The sequence below is a fragment of the Oryzias latipes genome, chromosome 15 (assembly GCF_053564925.1).
Source record: "Oryzias latipes strain Hd-rR chromosome 15, Olatipes_Hd-rR_3.1".
Lineage (NCBI taxonomy): Eukaryota > Metazoa > Chordata > Actinopteri > Beloniformes > Adrianichthyidae > Oryzias > Oryzias latipes.
The window spans coordinates 4,567,141-4,586,146 of NC_136251.1; the positions used below are offsets into that span (position 1 = coordinate 4,567,141).

Genomic DNA, 19,006 nt, shown 5'->3' on the forward strand with positions numbered 1-19,006 from the left:
CTGGTCCACTATTCGGTTCCTATTGTCTGTTCTGTCTGTCCGCGGCTGCGCGAGTGAGAACGAAAGGGGAGGGGTGGTGTGGGCCCTGTCTGCCAGGGGAATCGGGGCACGCGGACCACTGCTACCGCTGCCTGTTGCCCAAGATCACCGCTGCCCTTAGATTCCTAAGCTCATGCGAACAATGTCATTCTTTATGAACTATTGTAGACATTTTGATGACGTGTCTTTATTTTCCATCCATGTTTTCTTTGTCTGCCTGTGGTTTAGTTGGTTTCAGACAGACAGAAAGACAGCAGGTAATGCAGGAAAACAGCTGCACTTTTATGAGATCAGAAATAAACAATCCGTCATTTAGAAAAAAAAAAATCAGCACGTTTTTACCTATTTCTTCAGACTAAAAACGTTAAATATATTGGTGCTGCTGTGTTAATGTTTCAGATCAATTTAGATTTAATATTATTTATTGATTGAATTATTTTTTTCAGCATCAAATGGTTCAGTTGGTCAAAATGTTTCTAGTTTAAATAAGGAATGACAGATTTTTTTTTATTTCAGGTACTTTCAGCTTCTTTTCTGTTTTAGACTAGAACAGGGTTTCTGTGGCTAAATAAAGTTAATATTTGTTGAAAGTGGATTTATTTTGCTTTTTTCTTTTGTTAGTGTTAAAAGATACAATTTTAGGTATACAAATTTTATAGATACTGACCTGATGTATTGTCACCGCGCGAGTGTGTCTGTGTGTGTGTGTGTGTGTGTGGGGGGGGGGGTTATGGGGGGGGGGGGGGGGGGTCAGGGGGGGCGCGAAACATTTTCTTTTCCTAGGGGGGGCCTGGCAAAAAATAATTGAGAAGCACTGCTCTAAAGAGTTAATCTCATCCTTTTTTTCTGATTTTCCAAATTGAGTTAATTTTCACAGAAATATCGTCCTGTTGTCTTCCACAATGCACGTTGTGAAATGAAAATAAAAACTATTTTTTTAAAAATTGTACAATGTTTTTAAGGCCCAAATAGATAGGAAATCATGCAAAAACAGAAATGTTAAGATACATTTTTTCCTTGGTTCTTATTATAGTGACAAGCACTAATTTGCAGCTTCTGTCAATCATACTTCCCAGTCTGATATACTGTGATTGGAGTGGAGTTGAAGGCAAAGAATGCAAAATACCTTACAGCAAACTGCACACAGATTTAGAAAAAAAATGAGCCATCCGTTAAGAAAATATAGTCAAATAATAAAAACAGTTCAGTTTGTTTTCCTGAAACTAAATCAGTCTTTGCAGGAAATCCAAAAATCCTGGAACATGCTTCTTTTGCAGCATAATAAGCAGCGACAGAATTTAGCCTCGACGCATTAATAATAACATACTACATTTTGTTTGTATGCTCACTAGATAAAAAGATCAACTTTCCCTCTGGCCGTTTCTTGAATGAATATATTAAGCAAACTCTGAGTTCATTTTCATTACAATTCAATAGTACTTGGTACTATTCTTATTCCTAATTAAGACTAGCAAAAATGAACAATTTGAATTATCATTTGAATAAGTAGTTACAATGTCACAACATGAATGGATGCTTTTATTTTGGTAGTAGGTTGTTTTGGGTCAATAAAATCCCCAAAAAGATGAGCTACTGCTTTGTGAAAACCAATTTTTGTCATGTAGCCACAAAGCCAGAAAGAAAGAAATTGGATTTTCTGTTTGTGACTTTTGATTTGTGGAATTCTCACAGTAGTGTAACTTTATGAAAAGGTTTTACTGCACTTAGTGCATTTAGTTTTTATCGGTTTAACTGTTTGCAGGAATTTGACATCAATTTTCTGAATTTTCCTCTGCAGATCGTTTGAAAGTGAACAAAAAAGGAAATTATTCTCTGACAAATCAACAACAATTATTTGGAAAAAGTTGTTGTGTGGTTGTGTGCGTGTGTGGGGGGAGCATTCAAACTTATAAATAATAGGCAATTGTATTTCAAAACTTCTGCGAGCCTGTACCAAAACACTTTTCTGGTGTAATTGGAAGTTTTCTGTGATGGATGTGAAAGCTCATCGCAGCTGCAGTACCTGTCAAGTTCTTTTTCTGGAAAAACCAGAATTGTCGAAATACCATTTGTTGGCATTCCCAAGCATATTAGGGTGGTCATTGCATTTATATTTGTGTCTCCCAAAAACAATGTTTTTCTCCCTTACAGCATCCTTTTCATTAACAAATATGTGAGCCAAATCTTCAAACAGCTGGTAAGGCAGTAATTTCCAGCCATTTGAAGGATACAAACAGCTTCCTTCTTCAATGAGGAATTCTGACTGGGTAAAGAAGGTCCTGGTTCAAATCCCAGCTGGGGTCTTACTGTGTGGAGTTTCCATTTTCTCATTGAGCATATGTGGATTTTCTGCAGGCACACTACTTTCCTCCCACAGTCCAAATGCACGCTGCAAAGGTTGACAGATGATTCTACATTGTCCCTAGGTCTGAATGTGAGTCTTTGTGGTTGTGTGGTCATGTGACAGACTGGTGAACTGTCCCGGGTGTTTACCGCCTTCTCCCAGCAGTAGCTGGGATAGGCACCAGCAACACAGTGACCCTCAAAGGGGTTCAGCAGATTCAGAAAATGCACAGATGGATAAGTTTGGGCCTCAGATGGGTGTTTAGAGACAACAGCTTACCAGGAAATACACAAATTGGTTGTTTGCACATTTCTCAAACCACCATCTCTGTGTATCTGTCATAGTTGATGATACAGTGGAGCAAAAAAGTATTGGATCCCTTGCTGGTTTTTGTAGATCTGCCCACTTACGAAGAAATTCTCCTAATGGTATTTGCCTTTGAACAGTGAGAGATAGAAAATCAAGAAATCAGCTTTAAAGAATGTATATACATTTATTTGCATTTTATTGAGAGAATAAGTATTTGAACCCTCTTGCCAGAAAGTCTTAGCACTTTGTTTCAAAACCCTTATTAGTAGCAGAGATCAGAGGTTTCTTGTAGTTGATGGGCTGGTTTCTGTACACATCACATCACCCCTCATGCGATGGATAGAGATGTCCCAATCAGGTTTTTTTGGGTTCAATGCTCATACCGAGTCCTGATTTGATACTTTTGTAACACATTTTAATAAATGAACTAATTAAATAGACAATTAGCTTTAAAAATCGCGTAAAAATAGAGTAACTATTACCTAGTAAAAATAGCTGATGGTCATGTGACAAAGTCTGGTGACTTTAGCTTTAATATATTCAAATCTATTGAACATTTTTGACCAGATGTGATCTCCATTAAAAATTCTGATAATAAATGAGGACTTTCGTTTAAAATGATTGTAGCATGATGTCAGAAGTCAGAGCTCAATCATAATTGCTTATCCAATTGTTTACCCACTCAGTTTTCACTTTTGACAAAGAGGTGTTCCTGTTCCCCTTTCGTCATATCCCTTCAGGGTTCCCGACAGTGACAGAGGTGGTTTGGCAGAGAAGTTTATGCTGAATGTCCTTCCAAACAACCCTGAATTTCATCTGGGCTTGGGACCTGCACAGGAAGACCCAGACTTGGGCCCCCTTGTGGCTATATAGTTAGGCAGTAGTGTGAAGGGCTTTGCCCAAGGACCCACATTAAATGAAGCTCATTGCACATTTGGGGAATCGAACCCTGATTCGAGTCCTACACTTAACACCACTTAACACTTAACCAACTGAGTTATCCAGCCGCCGACTACTGACAGAAAAATACTATGGCGAAACACTGTGTGTGTCTGGGGGGGGGGTTACACTGTTTATTCAGTATTTATAGTAATGCACTGTGTTTAACATTCAGTAACGCTAACATCACTGTAAAAACTGAAACTAATTAGTCCTGAAAAATGTAATAACATTGTGACAAGCAGAGACTGTTAATCAATTTGAAAAGAATCTAAAGGAGTTCCCATACATCTATCACGGCTGTCATGGATGAAATTTCAACAGAGCAGACAAATAAAGGAAGGAGGAGGTACCTGCAGATGGGACTGACAGGTTTTGAAAATCTCGTCTTTCAGTAGGATATTTAGAGGACAGAACCTCTTCTGTAACCCTCATTTCACTCGTCCGTCACCAAATTTACTCAGGTATGTGTGCACACACCATGTGAAGCCCTAAGGGTCCCAATGCCACCATCTCCTAAATTAAACCTCCCCCCGTCTTTCTCTGCTTGCAAAAGGGGCCTCAGCTCAATGTCCTCAATGCAAACAGTGCCTGTGAGCCGGCTGGGGGAGCGTTCAAAACCATCGCTCCCCAAAGCCCAGCGCAATTGCCCTGTTACTGTGGACTCCTCCACTGTTCTTAGAGAAAGGGGGGACAGCATTTTATAACCAAGATATGACAAACTGATGCTGATCTTTGTAATGATCACTGCTGAAAAAAGAGTTTGAATGAAGAATCTGCTAAAGGAATTTCAGTCCGGTCAAAATGTCCATTCTTGTTTAAACTCTTTGCTACAGTCTATCTGTTCTTAACTCCAATACATTCAGCTGCAGTGTTTACGATTTTGCAGAAATGAATGCTGATTAAATACAGAAAGCATTTTTATACTTTGAAATACTCGCATACGGTTTAGCTCGTGCTGGTTTGCGGCGCCTTTCGTCCGTGAAACCAGGGTTCGACTCCAGGCTGCTCCCTGTTCCCTTCTCTACTTCTGTGCCGGTCCCAAGCCCGGCTGCTTTGAGAGGGCTGCGTCTGGAAGGGCATCCGGCGTGAAACATTGCCAAGTTTACCATGCGACTCGTTCGCTGTGGCGACCCCTGATGGGAAAAGCCGAAAGGGAAACAACGACTCGCATAAGGAAAAGTAATGAGCATCAAAGGCTCCATTTGAACCACAGAAACAGGTCAGACTCTTGGAGTCTCTGTGCTGTCTGGTACTTCCTAGTTTGCTTCTAAGTCAGTAAGATAGGGCTTAGGTGAGACAGAACTTTAAAAAGCTAAACAGAAAACAGTTTCAGAAAAATCTTGGAAATGTCTAATGGAGCAATAGGAGCACTGCCAGATTGTCAGATAAATGCCATGAAATATGGGAACATCTGCAGTTCACCTGAAGAACAAGTGTTTACCTTTGAGTGTGGAATGCAGCTCCACCATGTCAACTCTATTAAATCTACTCTCTAAAGCAAGTTATCAAGACTTGAAGTGGAGTCATGGTTATGGGAACTAAAATCTTCTTCCTTGAAACCCTTTGCCACTAGCCACTTTCTGCTAATCATCCTGATGAGGCCACTTGGATGATGAGCAAAATGGAAGTTTTAAGTCCAGGCGCCATGATTCAACTTCAAGATGTCTTAAATGTGTTTTTGCCAGTAACCGCCTTGCAGCATGTCTCCAGCAGACCAAGAATAGTGCGTGAAAGGTGTTGTACCTGACAATGACACAGACATGTAACCCTTGTGCTATCCTAGGCACTTTAACATTGGGAGTTGGGTCATCTAGACCCACTAGACAGTGCTCTGAACCTTTTTTCTTCAATGATTTGTGATCTTCACTGGTGTCCATGGATTACATGAAATCTTTCCACCTTTATCCACCTTTGTCATGGTAGGGAGAACACGTCAATGGAAGGGGGGGGGTCATCTAAGACAGCACAAGGGTTAAAAGTGGGCAGTGAACTATCCAGACAAGGATTGCAAACATAGGACTTCCATCATTTCTACCTCTAACTGCTTTGCCCCGCCCTCTTAATTCCTGGCCAATGACTGAAAGGATCTTTAGTCGCGTGGTTCTGTTTGGAAGTTTTAGTTTGAAACAGTAAAGTCAGCTAGATGGCAGTCGTAATAAAGACCAAATGCAAGGTTTAGACCTTTTCCAGTCTGAATACACCCTAAATTATTGTAGAAACAATCTAAAGGTTGAAAATATTCACTATTTTCTGGTTCTGTCTTTTATTGTTAATATGTTTACAAGACTTTGTTAATTGCTCATTTTATTTTTGGCAACTGAGAAAGTTAGACAGACTTTGGAATTAAGATAACTTTCTCAGTACCAGATGACATTGTTGGGATGTATGAAGCATCTGCAAGAAAAGACAGAACAAAACAGCAGCAATCTATATACTTTCAACAATTATTTGTTTATTTGGTTTTTACCTAGTCTTTTTGTAAAATAATTACAAACATAGTATAAAGAATAAATATGATATGGTGTCATTTAAAAATACCTTGTTTTTTTGGTTCACACTGGGTTTTTAAGACCTTAATGTACTTTTGAGTTGTCAGGTGGAAGCAGGAAAATAATGAATGCTGCTCTCATATCTATATCTGTACTTCATGACAAAAGCCAAGACAGGTATGCTCACAGCCCTTTGACTGCTGCCTCATTAATCACACTGTTACACAGGACACAGAGTAATTAATCTCTTCCGAACATACATTAAATGCACACACACACACACACATAAACAATTTAGAGAAATGGCTGTGGTTTATTAAATAGCTTGTTGAAGAAACAAAGATTTTAATTTGGTGATTGCATCTTTTTCTCATAGTTTGACTTACAAAATTCTGAAAAATTTGCGGTTTCAAAAATGGAGTTTCATGTGTATTCTTTGTTTTTTTTGTATTTTGAGGTGTTGTGCAGGGTCAGGCAGCCTTTCTGCCCAGGGAGGGGGTCAGTCTGTCTGGAAGTGATGAAACCCTCCCCTTGTCCTCATTCATCAACCCGGCTGCACATATTAATTATCACAAACCTTCAGCCGTACAGCAGAGGACACTTAAACTGCCCTACCACAACTTCTACAACAACTTTAGACCTAAACTTAAATGTTATGGCTGGGAATTAGTATTTTTTTAATAATACTTGAAGTTTTACAGCAAGTCAGTGTGCTAATTATCCAAACGTTTTCTTTCTGTTGATGCCAAACTGCAGCAGGGATAGATTGTGTTTCGCCATGGGCAGAGTTGAGTAAAAAGAAAAGCTTTTCCATATTCCACCCAAAAAGCAGATGTTTCATGTAGCACTTTTAACAAAAAGAAAGTGTTGGGTAGCATTACATATAAGGCAACAACTTGTTTAAAAGTTGTTTTCTTCATCTTCTTCATTCAAACCATCTGTCCCAGTAAACATGCACTCTCTGAAGTTTTTTATCTAAAAATCTGAGAAAAGCTGCTCTAATGACTGTTTTTGTTCACTGTTTTGGAGAATGCTTGGTGAAAATAGTATGGAGGGAAATCTGAAGGAGTCCAAAACTGGCAATACTCATAAAAGAAAGTTTTATAAATTTTATTCCTGCGGATATGAGAAATAAAAAAAAAGGTTTAAAGTAACTAAATAGACCAAAAAGGGAATTGGATTTTGTTGGAACAACATACATTAACACAGTGTTTTCAACCAGTGTGCCACGGCACACTAGTGTTCCATCAGAGATGGTCAGGTGTGTCAGGTGCACAATGGTTAAGTTTCACTGCTAAAAAACATTTATCATCACTAGAATATCAGTCCTGTGTTCATCGACAAATGCTCATGTTTCACAGCGACAGCTTTGTGGAGCTCTTCAACATAAATAATCCGGATCCATCAGCACCTTCTGATCTTCATAAGGGGAGTGAGAAAAACTTTTGATGGTAGCTCCGCCCACACGCGTCAGGAGCGGCGGGTTCAGAAACACACTTATGTACAAACGTCAAGCAGTTACTTTGCTGCGGGTTATAACAAGGGCGGAGGACGCAGATTTGATCCGCGAACCGCGATCGATGTGAATGGACATATGATGCAGAAAGAGGGGGGGGCAATCCGCGGCACACGTCTGTGCAGAACCGGGCTAAAGGGCCGTACGGATCACCGGGCAACTCTAGTAGCTTCACACGGGATACGGTGTCAGACTGTGTTAGAAGTAAATAAAATAATGAGGCTCAGAGTCTGTCCGGCATCAGCACCACTGTTTCACTACAACTCCCATGATGCATTGGGTTAGTGTGATGGTGTCTCTTACTGCGCTGCTGTTAACTGTCACTGTCACGAACGCAAAGGTCTGTTTCAACAGTTTGCAAAACGTCTGGATGAAAGCAGAAAAACACATTTTTTTATCCTTGAAGGTTTTTGTTGGAGAACAAAGGAATTCCAGTCAGAGATCCCAGCGTTTGGTCAGAAAGTCATCTTTGGGAGAGAAACAACTGCTTTCTAATAATGTCTGTTTGAAGGACACATTTTAGACTTCAATCACTTTTGAAAAACTTGAAGTTAAGTTTATATATGTAGTATAAGTAATGACAACATAAAAAAAAACAGGATTAAGGTGAAGTGGCCAACGGACACATTGAACTAAAATGAAACATTTTTATCACCAAATATTAATAAAACATTTTTAGTCACATTTTTGAATTAGACAAAAGAAAAAAATTAAACCTACAAAGGGTTCATGTAAGGCCTATTTAAAAATAAACTACCATTTAAAAAAAACGTCATTTTATTTAGTTTTTGTGAGGTCTACATGAAATTGCATTTTAATAAATTAAAGGGAAAAACAACCTCCTGGGCCAATTTTCAACTAATTTAATTGAAATTGATTATGGAAAAGTGACGCAACTTTTAGGACAAACGGCCGAAACTTCATTTTTTTTGTTGCTCAAATATTACATAAATGCACGTGACATGGTGGAGGGACTGATCAATACAGACTACAGAGTTTTCTTGGTTGGTGGTGTGCCGCGGGATTTTAGTCAAGGTCAAAACGACTCATAAAAGGTAAAAAACATGGCATTAACAGGTCTGATAACGTAGACGTTAAAGAAAAACACCAAATAATCATGTTTTTTTATTCACATCTCAGTACTGGTTAGTCAGTGGGAGTCTTTATTTCTGTGGGTTGTTCATTTAGTTTCCTCTGATATTCTGAGAGGTACCTTGGGAGTGACAGGTGATGATAAATGGTTCATGATTGTGTGTTATTTTGTGTCTCTGAGTGGCCTTTTAAGACACCTTTCCATTGTTCACCTGCCTCTCACCTAATGACAGCTGCGTGTTTGTGAGACTGAAGCCTCACAAAGACGCAGACCAAGGTGAACCAACACGAAAAAACCAAACATTCACTGATGCAGTTCAAATTTCTCTCAAAAGTCCAAGTTGACTAAAGCTTGATGGAAAACCAAGGAATGCATCCAGGTTTTTTTCTTTCTTTTACATAACGCATGGGCTAAAGGGGACTTTGGAAGGTAAATCCAACTTGTACACCACCAAAAAAAATAAACTTTCACGGTGGATATCAGACTTTGGTTCTTTTTTGGCCCCCACTTTGTTCAAAAACGATGTGTTTGAAACTGAGAGGAGAGGGAATGTGAGGCGGGAACGGCTGTCCCCACTCTATAAAGGTAACTCTTCATGCATTTCCTATTCATCAATACTGAGTAACTGTCACTTTGGCAAAAGGCCTTGATAGTGACATTGAAGAATGAACAATAATACATCTACTCACACCATTGATATACTAAGCACGGAAAAAAATAAACAGCCTAAAGATCAAGCCAACGTTCAGTGGTTGTAAATGAACATTTGAAATAAGAGGAGTTTCTTTGAGAGCAAAGCTCCAATGGTCCAGCTTTTGTCCCCACATGAACAGCTATTCACAGTAGATGCCCCTTAACAGGATGAATGCTTTGCCAATGAAATTGATCCTCAAGCCAGATAAGTTAGAAAAAATGTGACAAATCTGAAAAAAGGCAAAGATGCGATTCCCCTTCATTTCCTTGCAAAGCTCCCTTCCTGACTTACTTCCCTTAGCAGCAGGATTGGAATCATCAAAAAACCTTAGCCAACTCTAAGAAAAACTAGTATTATATATCTGTGCCGGTGATACAGAAAGATGGTTTCTGATATGAGGTGCTCCAACTGCCAAAAATCTGTCTTTGTTTCCCCTTCAGGCATTGTTTTGTGGTGTCATTTCCCATAATTGCTCTGGATTATGATTGTCGTTGAAATTCAGAACTGATTTTTACACAAATCTTGTTTCAATAAATGTAATTCAAACTGAATTACAGTAAATAGTTTAGTACAGGAACATATTTGAAATGAGACTCTAGTCTGTGTTTTCTTTCTTTTGTGACAGCTTGAACTCCCTTCAACAGTTATTTGAAGATTTCCCTCGAGTTTAATATTAATTGGGAGAGAATCATTAGTGAAATGTAGCCATCAAACCTTATTTTACGCATTTATAATGAGACAAAGACCAGTTTGTGCAGTTTGTGTCCATTGAGGATCTTTTAAAAGCCCACAAGATTAAAGTCCTTTGAATGACCGCCTTTGGTTTTTAGTTGAGATGTTTCCACTTCAATCAGACATCAGTCTTTACCCCCCCACCCCCACCCCCGTCTTTGACATCAGTCACACATGCAGCGCAGAAGCTCTCTAAAACTGCAGGCAAATTAGAAGGGACAAGAAAAAGATGAAAGCCCCATTATCACATTTTCCTCAGCCTTACGTTGAACCAATTAATGAGTGATAGTGAGCACGGGCAAGAAAAAAAGAGGGAAGGGGGTTGACTTCACTCCTGCCCGAGGCACAGAGAACACTAACAGAGGGAGCAGCTTGAGTTGTGGCGACAGGAAAGACACGGGGATGCTTAATTGATCTTCATTACGTTAATTATTTCTGTGATGTGGAGCGAGGAATGAGAAACGGGTCGTGCTCAGCTCTCTGACTGAACGTCCCGCATGAAGCTTTCTGCTGACCTTGGAGTGGCAGACTGGGAAGTGATGGCCTTGCCTTAGTCCGGGAGTGTGCATGCACACACAGTTTGGCCTATGTTGCTGCACTCTAGAATCCACAAAAGGCTAATGGTGTTTCGTTGTACCTTTTTCCTCTTGAGCGTCCACTTCCTAGAATCTACTTCTTCTCTTTGTGCTTAACACACCTTTTTACAAAACTCCCTGAGCACCCGGTTTCTGCCAGGAATGTGTGATTCTCGCTGTCTGGGCATGCATGGCTGCACTGTCAGCAAGACTGACTCCGGCCCTGCATTTGAATAAACACCATCTGAGTTGGCTGGTTTGCTACAATATCTGTCAGGGAGCTGCCGCCCAGTGAACTGGAGGATCGTGACCTCTGTCCCTGAGGGAGCGTCTGATGGGACGTCACGGTGACAGGGTGTCTTCTCTGTCGATCTGCACTCCGATACGCCTTACACCCTTGTCCTGCCCACGGTGAAGCACAAGCCGCTTACTCTATCCCTTCTGAATTGGAAATGAGCTCGGCCTGCTTTAAAGGAAGCAGCGCAGTCATGAGGACAGGATAAACGGGATCTGAGAAGAGGCCTGCCACTGAGATTGATGTTTCCCCACAGATTTTGTTGTCCTTTTGTAAATATTTTTTGACCAATGAGTCAATCAACCAGAGATTTTCTGTGTTTCATGCTGAGCAAAGATTTAGGCAAATTCAAACCAATGTAATGCAGAGTGAAATTTGTTTTCGATTATTTCTAAATTGCTCTGTTCAATAAGCGCATTACCAGCCTTGGCTGGTAAAACCTCACTAGAGGAGCATTGATCAGCACTATTTGGCACCTTTTAAAATAGATTGCTAATAAAACTACTTTGGCTGAACACAAGTTCTAACTACAGACTCCAGCTGACCCCAAAATAAATCTAACCCAACTTTTTGTTTTTACAGAAAAACAAAGTGACATCAGAGTATTACTTACTTACTGCTTATCAAAAAGTATGAATACTACCAGTCAGGTGTTCAAATGTTTTCAATCGTGCCGTAAATGCATATTTAGCAGGTAGCAGATACATTTTTCCAACATGGCAAAGGTCTGTCTCAAGTGTCACACAAGTGAAAAATCCTATTTGTTAAACACTAAGGGTCGCTGGTTCTTTCTTTACCTTCTGTTTCCTCTTTTTATCAACCCTTAACCAAGAAACAAGATTTTAATCAATAAAATAAAAACTAAAGCAGAGAAACCCATAACTTACTTTTCAACATCTAAAAATGTCACAAAATATCCTTATGGCTTTTTTCAAACAAGCAGTGCAGTGATGCATTTGTTGCGTACATGCTCACACAGATGTAAAAAACATAAAAGAGTTGCTGTTTGTCAGTTTTGATGGTGATGTTCTAAAAGATAAAATAAAGATCAAAAGTCCCAAAGCTCACACCTGAGGCCCTGTCTAATGGTGCGAACACGCCGGGGATGTGATCTGTGTTCAAGAACGCACTCAGCGTGGGTTTTTGAATTCACTTTTAGCATACAGTGTTCAAACTGAATTGTTGCTGGCGATACTAACGGATGTACCAACAGTCAGAAGAGGCTTGGTGCAAAATGCCAAAGAAGTGCAAATCTGGTGAATCTTTCTCCAGGTTTTTCTTTCTTAGCGCTACAGTATTCCAATATATGAAAGACTTGGAGTCATGTAAAATATACATTTCTCCTTTTTGACCCATTTCAAACCATTGAAACTTCCGTGAATTAAAAGGGATGCCCTTCACATGCCACCACCAAATCCAAGTCCCTGATTGGTCAAAGTCCAACTGGTTTAACTTGCAATGGGCTTTCAAAGTTCTGTACGTAGAGTCTGAAAATGGACTTCACGAACTTTACATGCGCAATTTACATGCGTTGTCGAGGCCAGTGTGAACGTAGCGTAAAAAATTAAAATTGTGAGTCAAGTCTAAGCTGTAGATCCAAATCCTCATTCTTACTCTCAGCTCGTCCTGATCAGCGTTTGATGGGCCTTGATCAGAACTCTCACCTGAAACTAAACTCTCCTTCAGGATGAAGGAAGTGCAGTGAAGCCTCTGCACTCAACATGCTGGCTGTCTCCTACAGAATCCTCACCTGTCTGCATTGGCAGACCCTGGATGTGTCTGGACTCACATCATCGCATCAGACTTCTAATGAAAATGTACTGATCTCCAGCTTTATAACAGAATCCCTGAAAAATGAGGCTCATTCCAAAGAAGACAATTTTTAGGATCAGCAAAGACATAGAGCATGTGTTCTACTGTAAATAGATCCCACTGTGCACTTGCATCACAAGATGTGAAGCGGATTTATTTATTTCAGAGATTTGTGAACCTCTCTCTTCATTGTGCGTTTGTATAAACAAGCCTGCACTGTCGTAAGCAGAAACAGTGTGATTGATGTGTCACTCTAAACCTGCATCGAGGAACTCCTACCATACATTGGTTGTAGGCCGTGTCAGAGATGCCTGCAGAGAGACAAGCCCCACTCACGTCCTACCAAGAACTGAGCTATAATTCACGGATTCCTCCCCAACAACGGGAGAGTAAATATTGTTCACACTCAATTGTTGGCGCTGATTTCTGTGACTGACAAAGTCAACATGAAGGAACTGACTAACCCAAGACTCCCAGTGAAGAAGAACTTAGAATGACCCTCTTTTATCTTATTTATTTATTTGGAGGGGGTTGCTTGTTTCTTGTATTTAATTCAAATTCTAATTTATTTTATTGATAAGGCACCTTTCATGTACAAAACAGCTCAAGGTGCTGTACATAAAAACAAAACAAGAATGCAGAAAACACCAATCCCTATTTATGCAATAAAATAATTAAATAAGCCCCGCACAATAAAATATACAAAAACATACACAAGTAAAAGAGAAATGACTTAAGGAAAAAAAAAGCTAAAGAAGAGAGAACCCAATCTGTCCCAATCAGTGTTCTGTCCCAGTGACAAAGCCATTTATGAAGGGATAAATACAAACACTGTTTCTGTCTGCTAACAGACAGAAACACAGCAACTCAAAGGATGACATCGTCTTCAATAAGCAATCATTCATTTAGATTCTACATTTGTAAACTCACTATGAATCTCCTAAGATAAACTTCAAAGTTCAACTGCAGACAAATCAATGAAATGCTTAGGTTATGAAATGGTCTCTGCTACACAAAGGGATGAAACTGCAAATGTACAAAGTCATAAAACAAAATTAAAATAACAACAAAGATATGACCAAACTAATGATTTACAACAACTGGTAAACAAAACAAAACATTGTTCTACTGAACATCTTTTCTCTTTCTTTCTTTAAGTAGAGAAAATAGTTTTCTTTTCAGCACTTTATAACAATGTAATAACACTTCATGGAATAGAAAAGAATGGAACTTTATTGACATCACAATGGGGAAAAAATTATAGAAGGCATTTTGATGGATTATTAAGACAAATCATGGTAAATGGGGTCAAAGGTCTCATCTTTGCATGCACACATTCACACACTGATGGTGGCAGAACTGCCATGCAAGGTGCTAACCTCTAAGCAAATCATGCAGTCTTAACACGCTTAAAGATGTACCTAACCTGCTGTGAGGTTCAGAAAAAAACATGTTTGTATTTTTCTGGCTTTTAGTAAGAGATCGTTCCAAAAACAATGTAAATGTGCATATGAAGGTATGAACATTAGTTGTGTATATGAAGTGAAACAGTACCTTGGTTTTGTCAAATAAAGCGTGGTTGTCCAGGAGCATCCTTCGCTCCAGTCGAGCAAACCTTCTGAGGTCTCTCTCAAACTGCTGCGAAAGGCAAAAACAACAGTCTAAGTCATTCATATGCCTTGCATGTCATTATATGTGTTTGTGAATTCCCTCCCTACTTCCTAACTTCTAAACAACTGTATAATGCAGGATGATCTAGTGTCCTAGATTTTAAAAGCAATACTTAATGTTTTTTGAAACGGCAAGTATCATGTCACAGATTTTCCCAGTAAACACCAAACAAATATGAACATTTCACAAAGACTGTATATAAATCCACTGCGTTCTGGTGATCAAAAAAAAACAATTAACATTAAAATACTTTTTTTAATAAAAAATTGTTCAAACACAATGCATTATGGTCTATATTTGCCAATCTAGTGAGCATTGATGCTCACTGGTTTTTTGCATAGACTTCTGGGAAATTTCTAGAGCACTCGATTTTGGAATAGTAGATTTGGACAGCCCGACAAAAAAGCCCAAACACTATATAGTGCACTAAAGTAGTGAGTAAGAAATTCGGACACAACCTCAGTCTGACGACTATTGAACACGATGAAAGACAACATCCCTTTGTGGACAAAACAACCCTGCCTGATTGTTTCCTCATGATGTTAGTTGTCTGAATTCACAGCATATGCTTGACAGCTGCTGTTTTGGTAACAACCTACAATAGAACCATAGAAATTCAAATTTGCACACTACTGTAAGGTTTTTCAGTCCATCAAATGTGAAATGGTGTTTACTTACGCAGTACTGTGCTACTTTGTTGTTTTAAGGCCCAGAGCGCTGTACAGTCACAGTCCCATTCACCCATGCACACACACATTCACACACTGTTTGGGGCTCTGCTGCCGAATACTGGCGCCAACCAATGACCACCAGAAGCAATGTGGGGTTCAGTGTCTTCCCCAAGGACACTTTAACACGTGGGCAGGCAAGGTGGTAACCAAATCTATAACCATCAACCACCCTACCTCTGCACCACGACCACCACCTAACAACATCAAACAGCCTGTTTCAGCCAGGAAGGATTGTTGCAAACATGAACGGGTCAGTCTGAACCGCTCCCAAAGCTTCATACCCTTGAGCCGGTCCAGCCAAGAAGAGTAAAGGCAAAACGATCCAGGGGTGGTGACACCAAGTCCACTCGCACAGCTCTCCAATCCCTGCTGTCCCCCTCAGCTCTACAGAGACCTCCCTCCACTTGATGCCCCTCCAACTTCAGGATCAGGAAGCACTTTGCAAAGTGGTCCATGGCCTCAAACCTGTGGCTGGGAAGCTTTGACAGGTCAAAGGAGGAGGGCTGGAAATCGCAAAAGAGGAGAATGCCCTGAAACAGAGAAAAAAAAACATTTTAAACTGAAATTTACTGTAACTCTGCTTCATGTAGACATTTTCACTAAAATAGCAGGTCCAAAATGTAACCATCCACTCTGATTGACCGTCATAGACAGCAGTGTTATCCAATGACATTCACTGTAGACATTAATATTTGAAGAAACTAAAGAATTTATCACTTAGAAAGAGGCAGACGAAAGAGCCCTGGAAATATTTTGGCTTGTGGCGAATTGAAGGAGGACAGCCCATCTATATTTCTCAAATGAGTACCCAAGGGCACAGAGAGCGAACCAAGTCACCTTTCATCTTGAGCCCAGACTTTTTTCAGCATCCAAAAAGAGCACTGCTCCCTGTGGAGCATTGCATGGACATCGGTTTATGGCAGGTCAAAAAACAAAGTTTACTTTTAAGCATCACTCAGTATCTGGAAAAGTGCTGATTGAACTTTAAAGGATGACTAGCTTCATCCCAAAATCTCCACCTAGTGAAAAAAGGATCAGACTTAATATGATCAATAAGAACTTAACGGCCTCATTCCTGTGAACCACAGAATTGATCCAGAGGAATCCCAGAAATCCTAACGCTGAGGATTAGATTTCAATGATCATAAAACATTATTCTCCAACTTCCCACAATGAAATAGAAAAACAAAACGTTATGATGATGTTTCTACCTGTAATTGAATGATGAACTGAGAACTGAGCCAGCCTCTGACCCAGAACAAGGATCCAAACACAACAGATGTAGATCACACTCCACTGACTGTCACTTACTGTCTCCGTTTTGGCTCAACATTTACATTTGAATGAGAGAGTAAATAAAATACATTCCTGAACTTCTATCATTCAATGGTGATTAATGTATCTCTATCAGGGATGAGGCTTTATGACATAATTGGTCTGAAAATCTCTCAATGAAATGATTTTTCCATTTTGAAAGATTTTCAAACTTTTAATGCGGAGCCGTGGCTTAACTGACACAACAGTAAAGCTTTTTGATAAACCAATGTGTTTCTCCATTCTTCCAGACTCATTGCTGTTACCATGGATGTGTCTCCACGTGTCAGCATTTATGGGCACCTGTTTCACTTCTGTTTTGGAGATAAAAACCATATTTCATAAAGTCTGGAGGTTTTGACATATTTTATTTATGTTTCTTTGAAATTGACTTGAATTTTAACCATCAAGCTTTCACCATTTCAGGAAGAACTTGAGCCACGACGTTAGTTATGAATTCATTCCTAAAAGAATGAATCTGAAGAACTTTGATCTTCTGTCTTCTCATCCACTGCCAGCAGCAAGTTACATTTTCTGTCATTGACTGTACGTCTGTGGTTCACAGGTCATTTGCTGCCGTTATCAAACAGGAACAGAAGCCAATTTGACATTCCGTTTTAAATATTTTTGATGGGGCTGCACGGTGGCACAGAGGTGAGTGCTCTTGCAGTGAGAAAGTCCCTGTTTAAATCCCAGCTCTGACCTTTCTGTGTCAAGCTTACAGGTTTTCCTCATGCATGCGTCATAGAATGAGTGATTACATTGTTTCTAGGTGTGTATAGGTGGGATTCTGGCCCTGCAATGGGCTGGCGACCTGTCCAGGGCCAGGTTAGGCTCTGGCGACCCCATGACCCCAAATGGACTGAAGCAGGTTAAGAAAATGTATGCATATTTTCTGACAGTGAATGTGACAGGATATAATTTTATATGTTTACATAAAAACTAATCACCATAGCAAACCACCAAAAGCTAGCATACTTAAACTTTAAAGCCTTAAGTTTAGTGTTTGACATAGCTGGTGTGTTCATGAATAGATGCTTTTATTTATCCAACCAGATTGAGGTAAGTTGTTAACTGAGCTGAATCAAATCGACCTGTAACGTTATAAAATCGTTTCAAATTGAAATATCCAAATATAATAAATCTTGGAGAAAAAAACTATTAGGATTGAGACATGGTAGTTTATTTTACTACAACATAAAAACGACCAAGTGCATCAGCGGACAACACACATGTGATGTCATTAACACGGATCCGTCCATCATTCCAGTCCAATGTGTGGACAGACTTTGAATAAAGTCATGTTACCATCCAGTGTCTAGAATGTTCTAAGAATGTCCCATTTGGATTCTTTGGATGTGGAAAAACAACAGTGGTGAACTTTAGGAAACTAACATGTGAATGGATTTGACATTCATTCTAGTTTACTTGTTTGTTTGTTTGTTTGGACACAGATTTCATTTCCACTTGATGATCTGGAAGAAATGAAAGGAATCTGGAAAACTTCACTGTTCAGTAGCAGGAATTTCTGTCTGAGTCTGACTGCTGGAAGTTTGGATGAAGATGATCTGGATCCACTTTAGGTCAGAGAATCGGATCCAATGAACCAATATGGACTATGAACCATACATTCTGTTATGAATCTATGATCCAAGATCTGTGAACAGATTATTGCAGTGATTAATTAGTAAACTAAATGAATGAAGTAGTTTTGACATTCTGATGGAAAAAAAAATCAAGTCCATCAAAAATAAAATTAAAATAGCTTTTAGCAAGTTTCCTCACATTAAAAGGTTGTCTTGAGTTTCTCACCCTGTTTTTAAAATTTCCGATTTTGAATACTTTTAAATCTTTGACTTGTGGTAAAAGTTAAGCAGCTTAGTAATTTATGAAAAATGTTAATGATGTCAGGACATTGGAGTATGTTGCTCAGAGATGCCTTAATGCTTTCTACTTGCACTCATCCTTGGAATTTTTTTCTCACTTAAAAAGATTTACTCTAAAAAAGACCTGTGGAGGCAAAGCCTTGGAGTAAAAACACTTGTAAAATGTCTTTATTTAGCAACTGAAGTGTGAGGCAAAAAATTAAATAGATGTCTGAAAGCATTTAAATCTGTTTATGAGACAACGGGAGCCAGTTTAGCTCGTGCTGGGTTACGGCGCCTTCCGTCCGTGAAACTCTACTCTGGCGGAGGTCACTGAAGAAGATCTGTGTTTCTGAAAGGACACCATGAACTCCAAAATGATGAAGGCTAAGGAAACTATCAAGAAAAGATTTTTTTTGTTTTAGGATCTTGAGGCCAAAGTGCTCGTCGTCAGCCCTGTCACCTCTCCTGGACTACTTAAAATGCCAAGTAACCTTAAAAGTATAAAATCCACTTTAAATAATAATTTATCGAAAAAAAACAATCTGGAAAAAACTCTTAAGCCTTTCAAGAATGATGATTTCA

General features: G+C 39.4%; 1 protein-coding gene across 1 annotated transcript in view; it reads right to left on the reverse strand.

Moving 5' to 3' along the window:
* dntt (deoxynucleotidyltransferase, terminal) overlaps positions 1-19,006 on the reverse strand; it is a 247,079-nt gene that overhangs the window by 124,338 nt on the left and 103,735 nt on the right. The window contains exons 9-10 of the mRNA XM_023963474.2: positions 15,524-15,772; positions 14,395-14,478 (exon numbers count right to left, since the gene is read on the reverse strand). Of these exons, the coding sequence (XP_023819242.2) occupies positions 14,395-14,478; positions 15,524-15,772 (333 nt within the window). The remainder of the gene's footprint in view (positions 1-14,394; positions 14,479-15,523; positions 15,773-19,006) is intronic.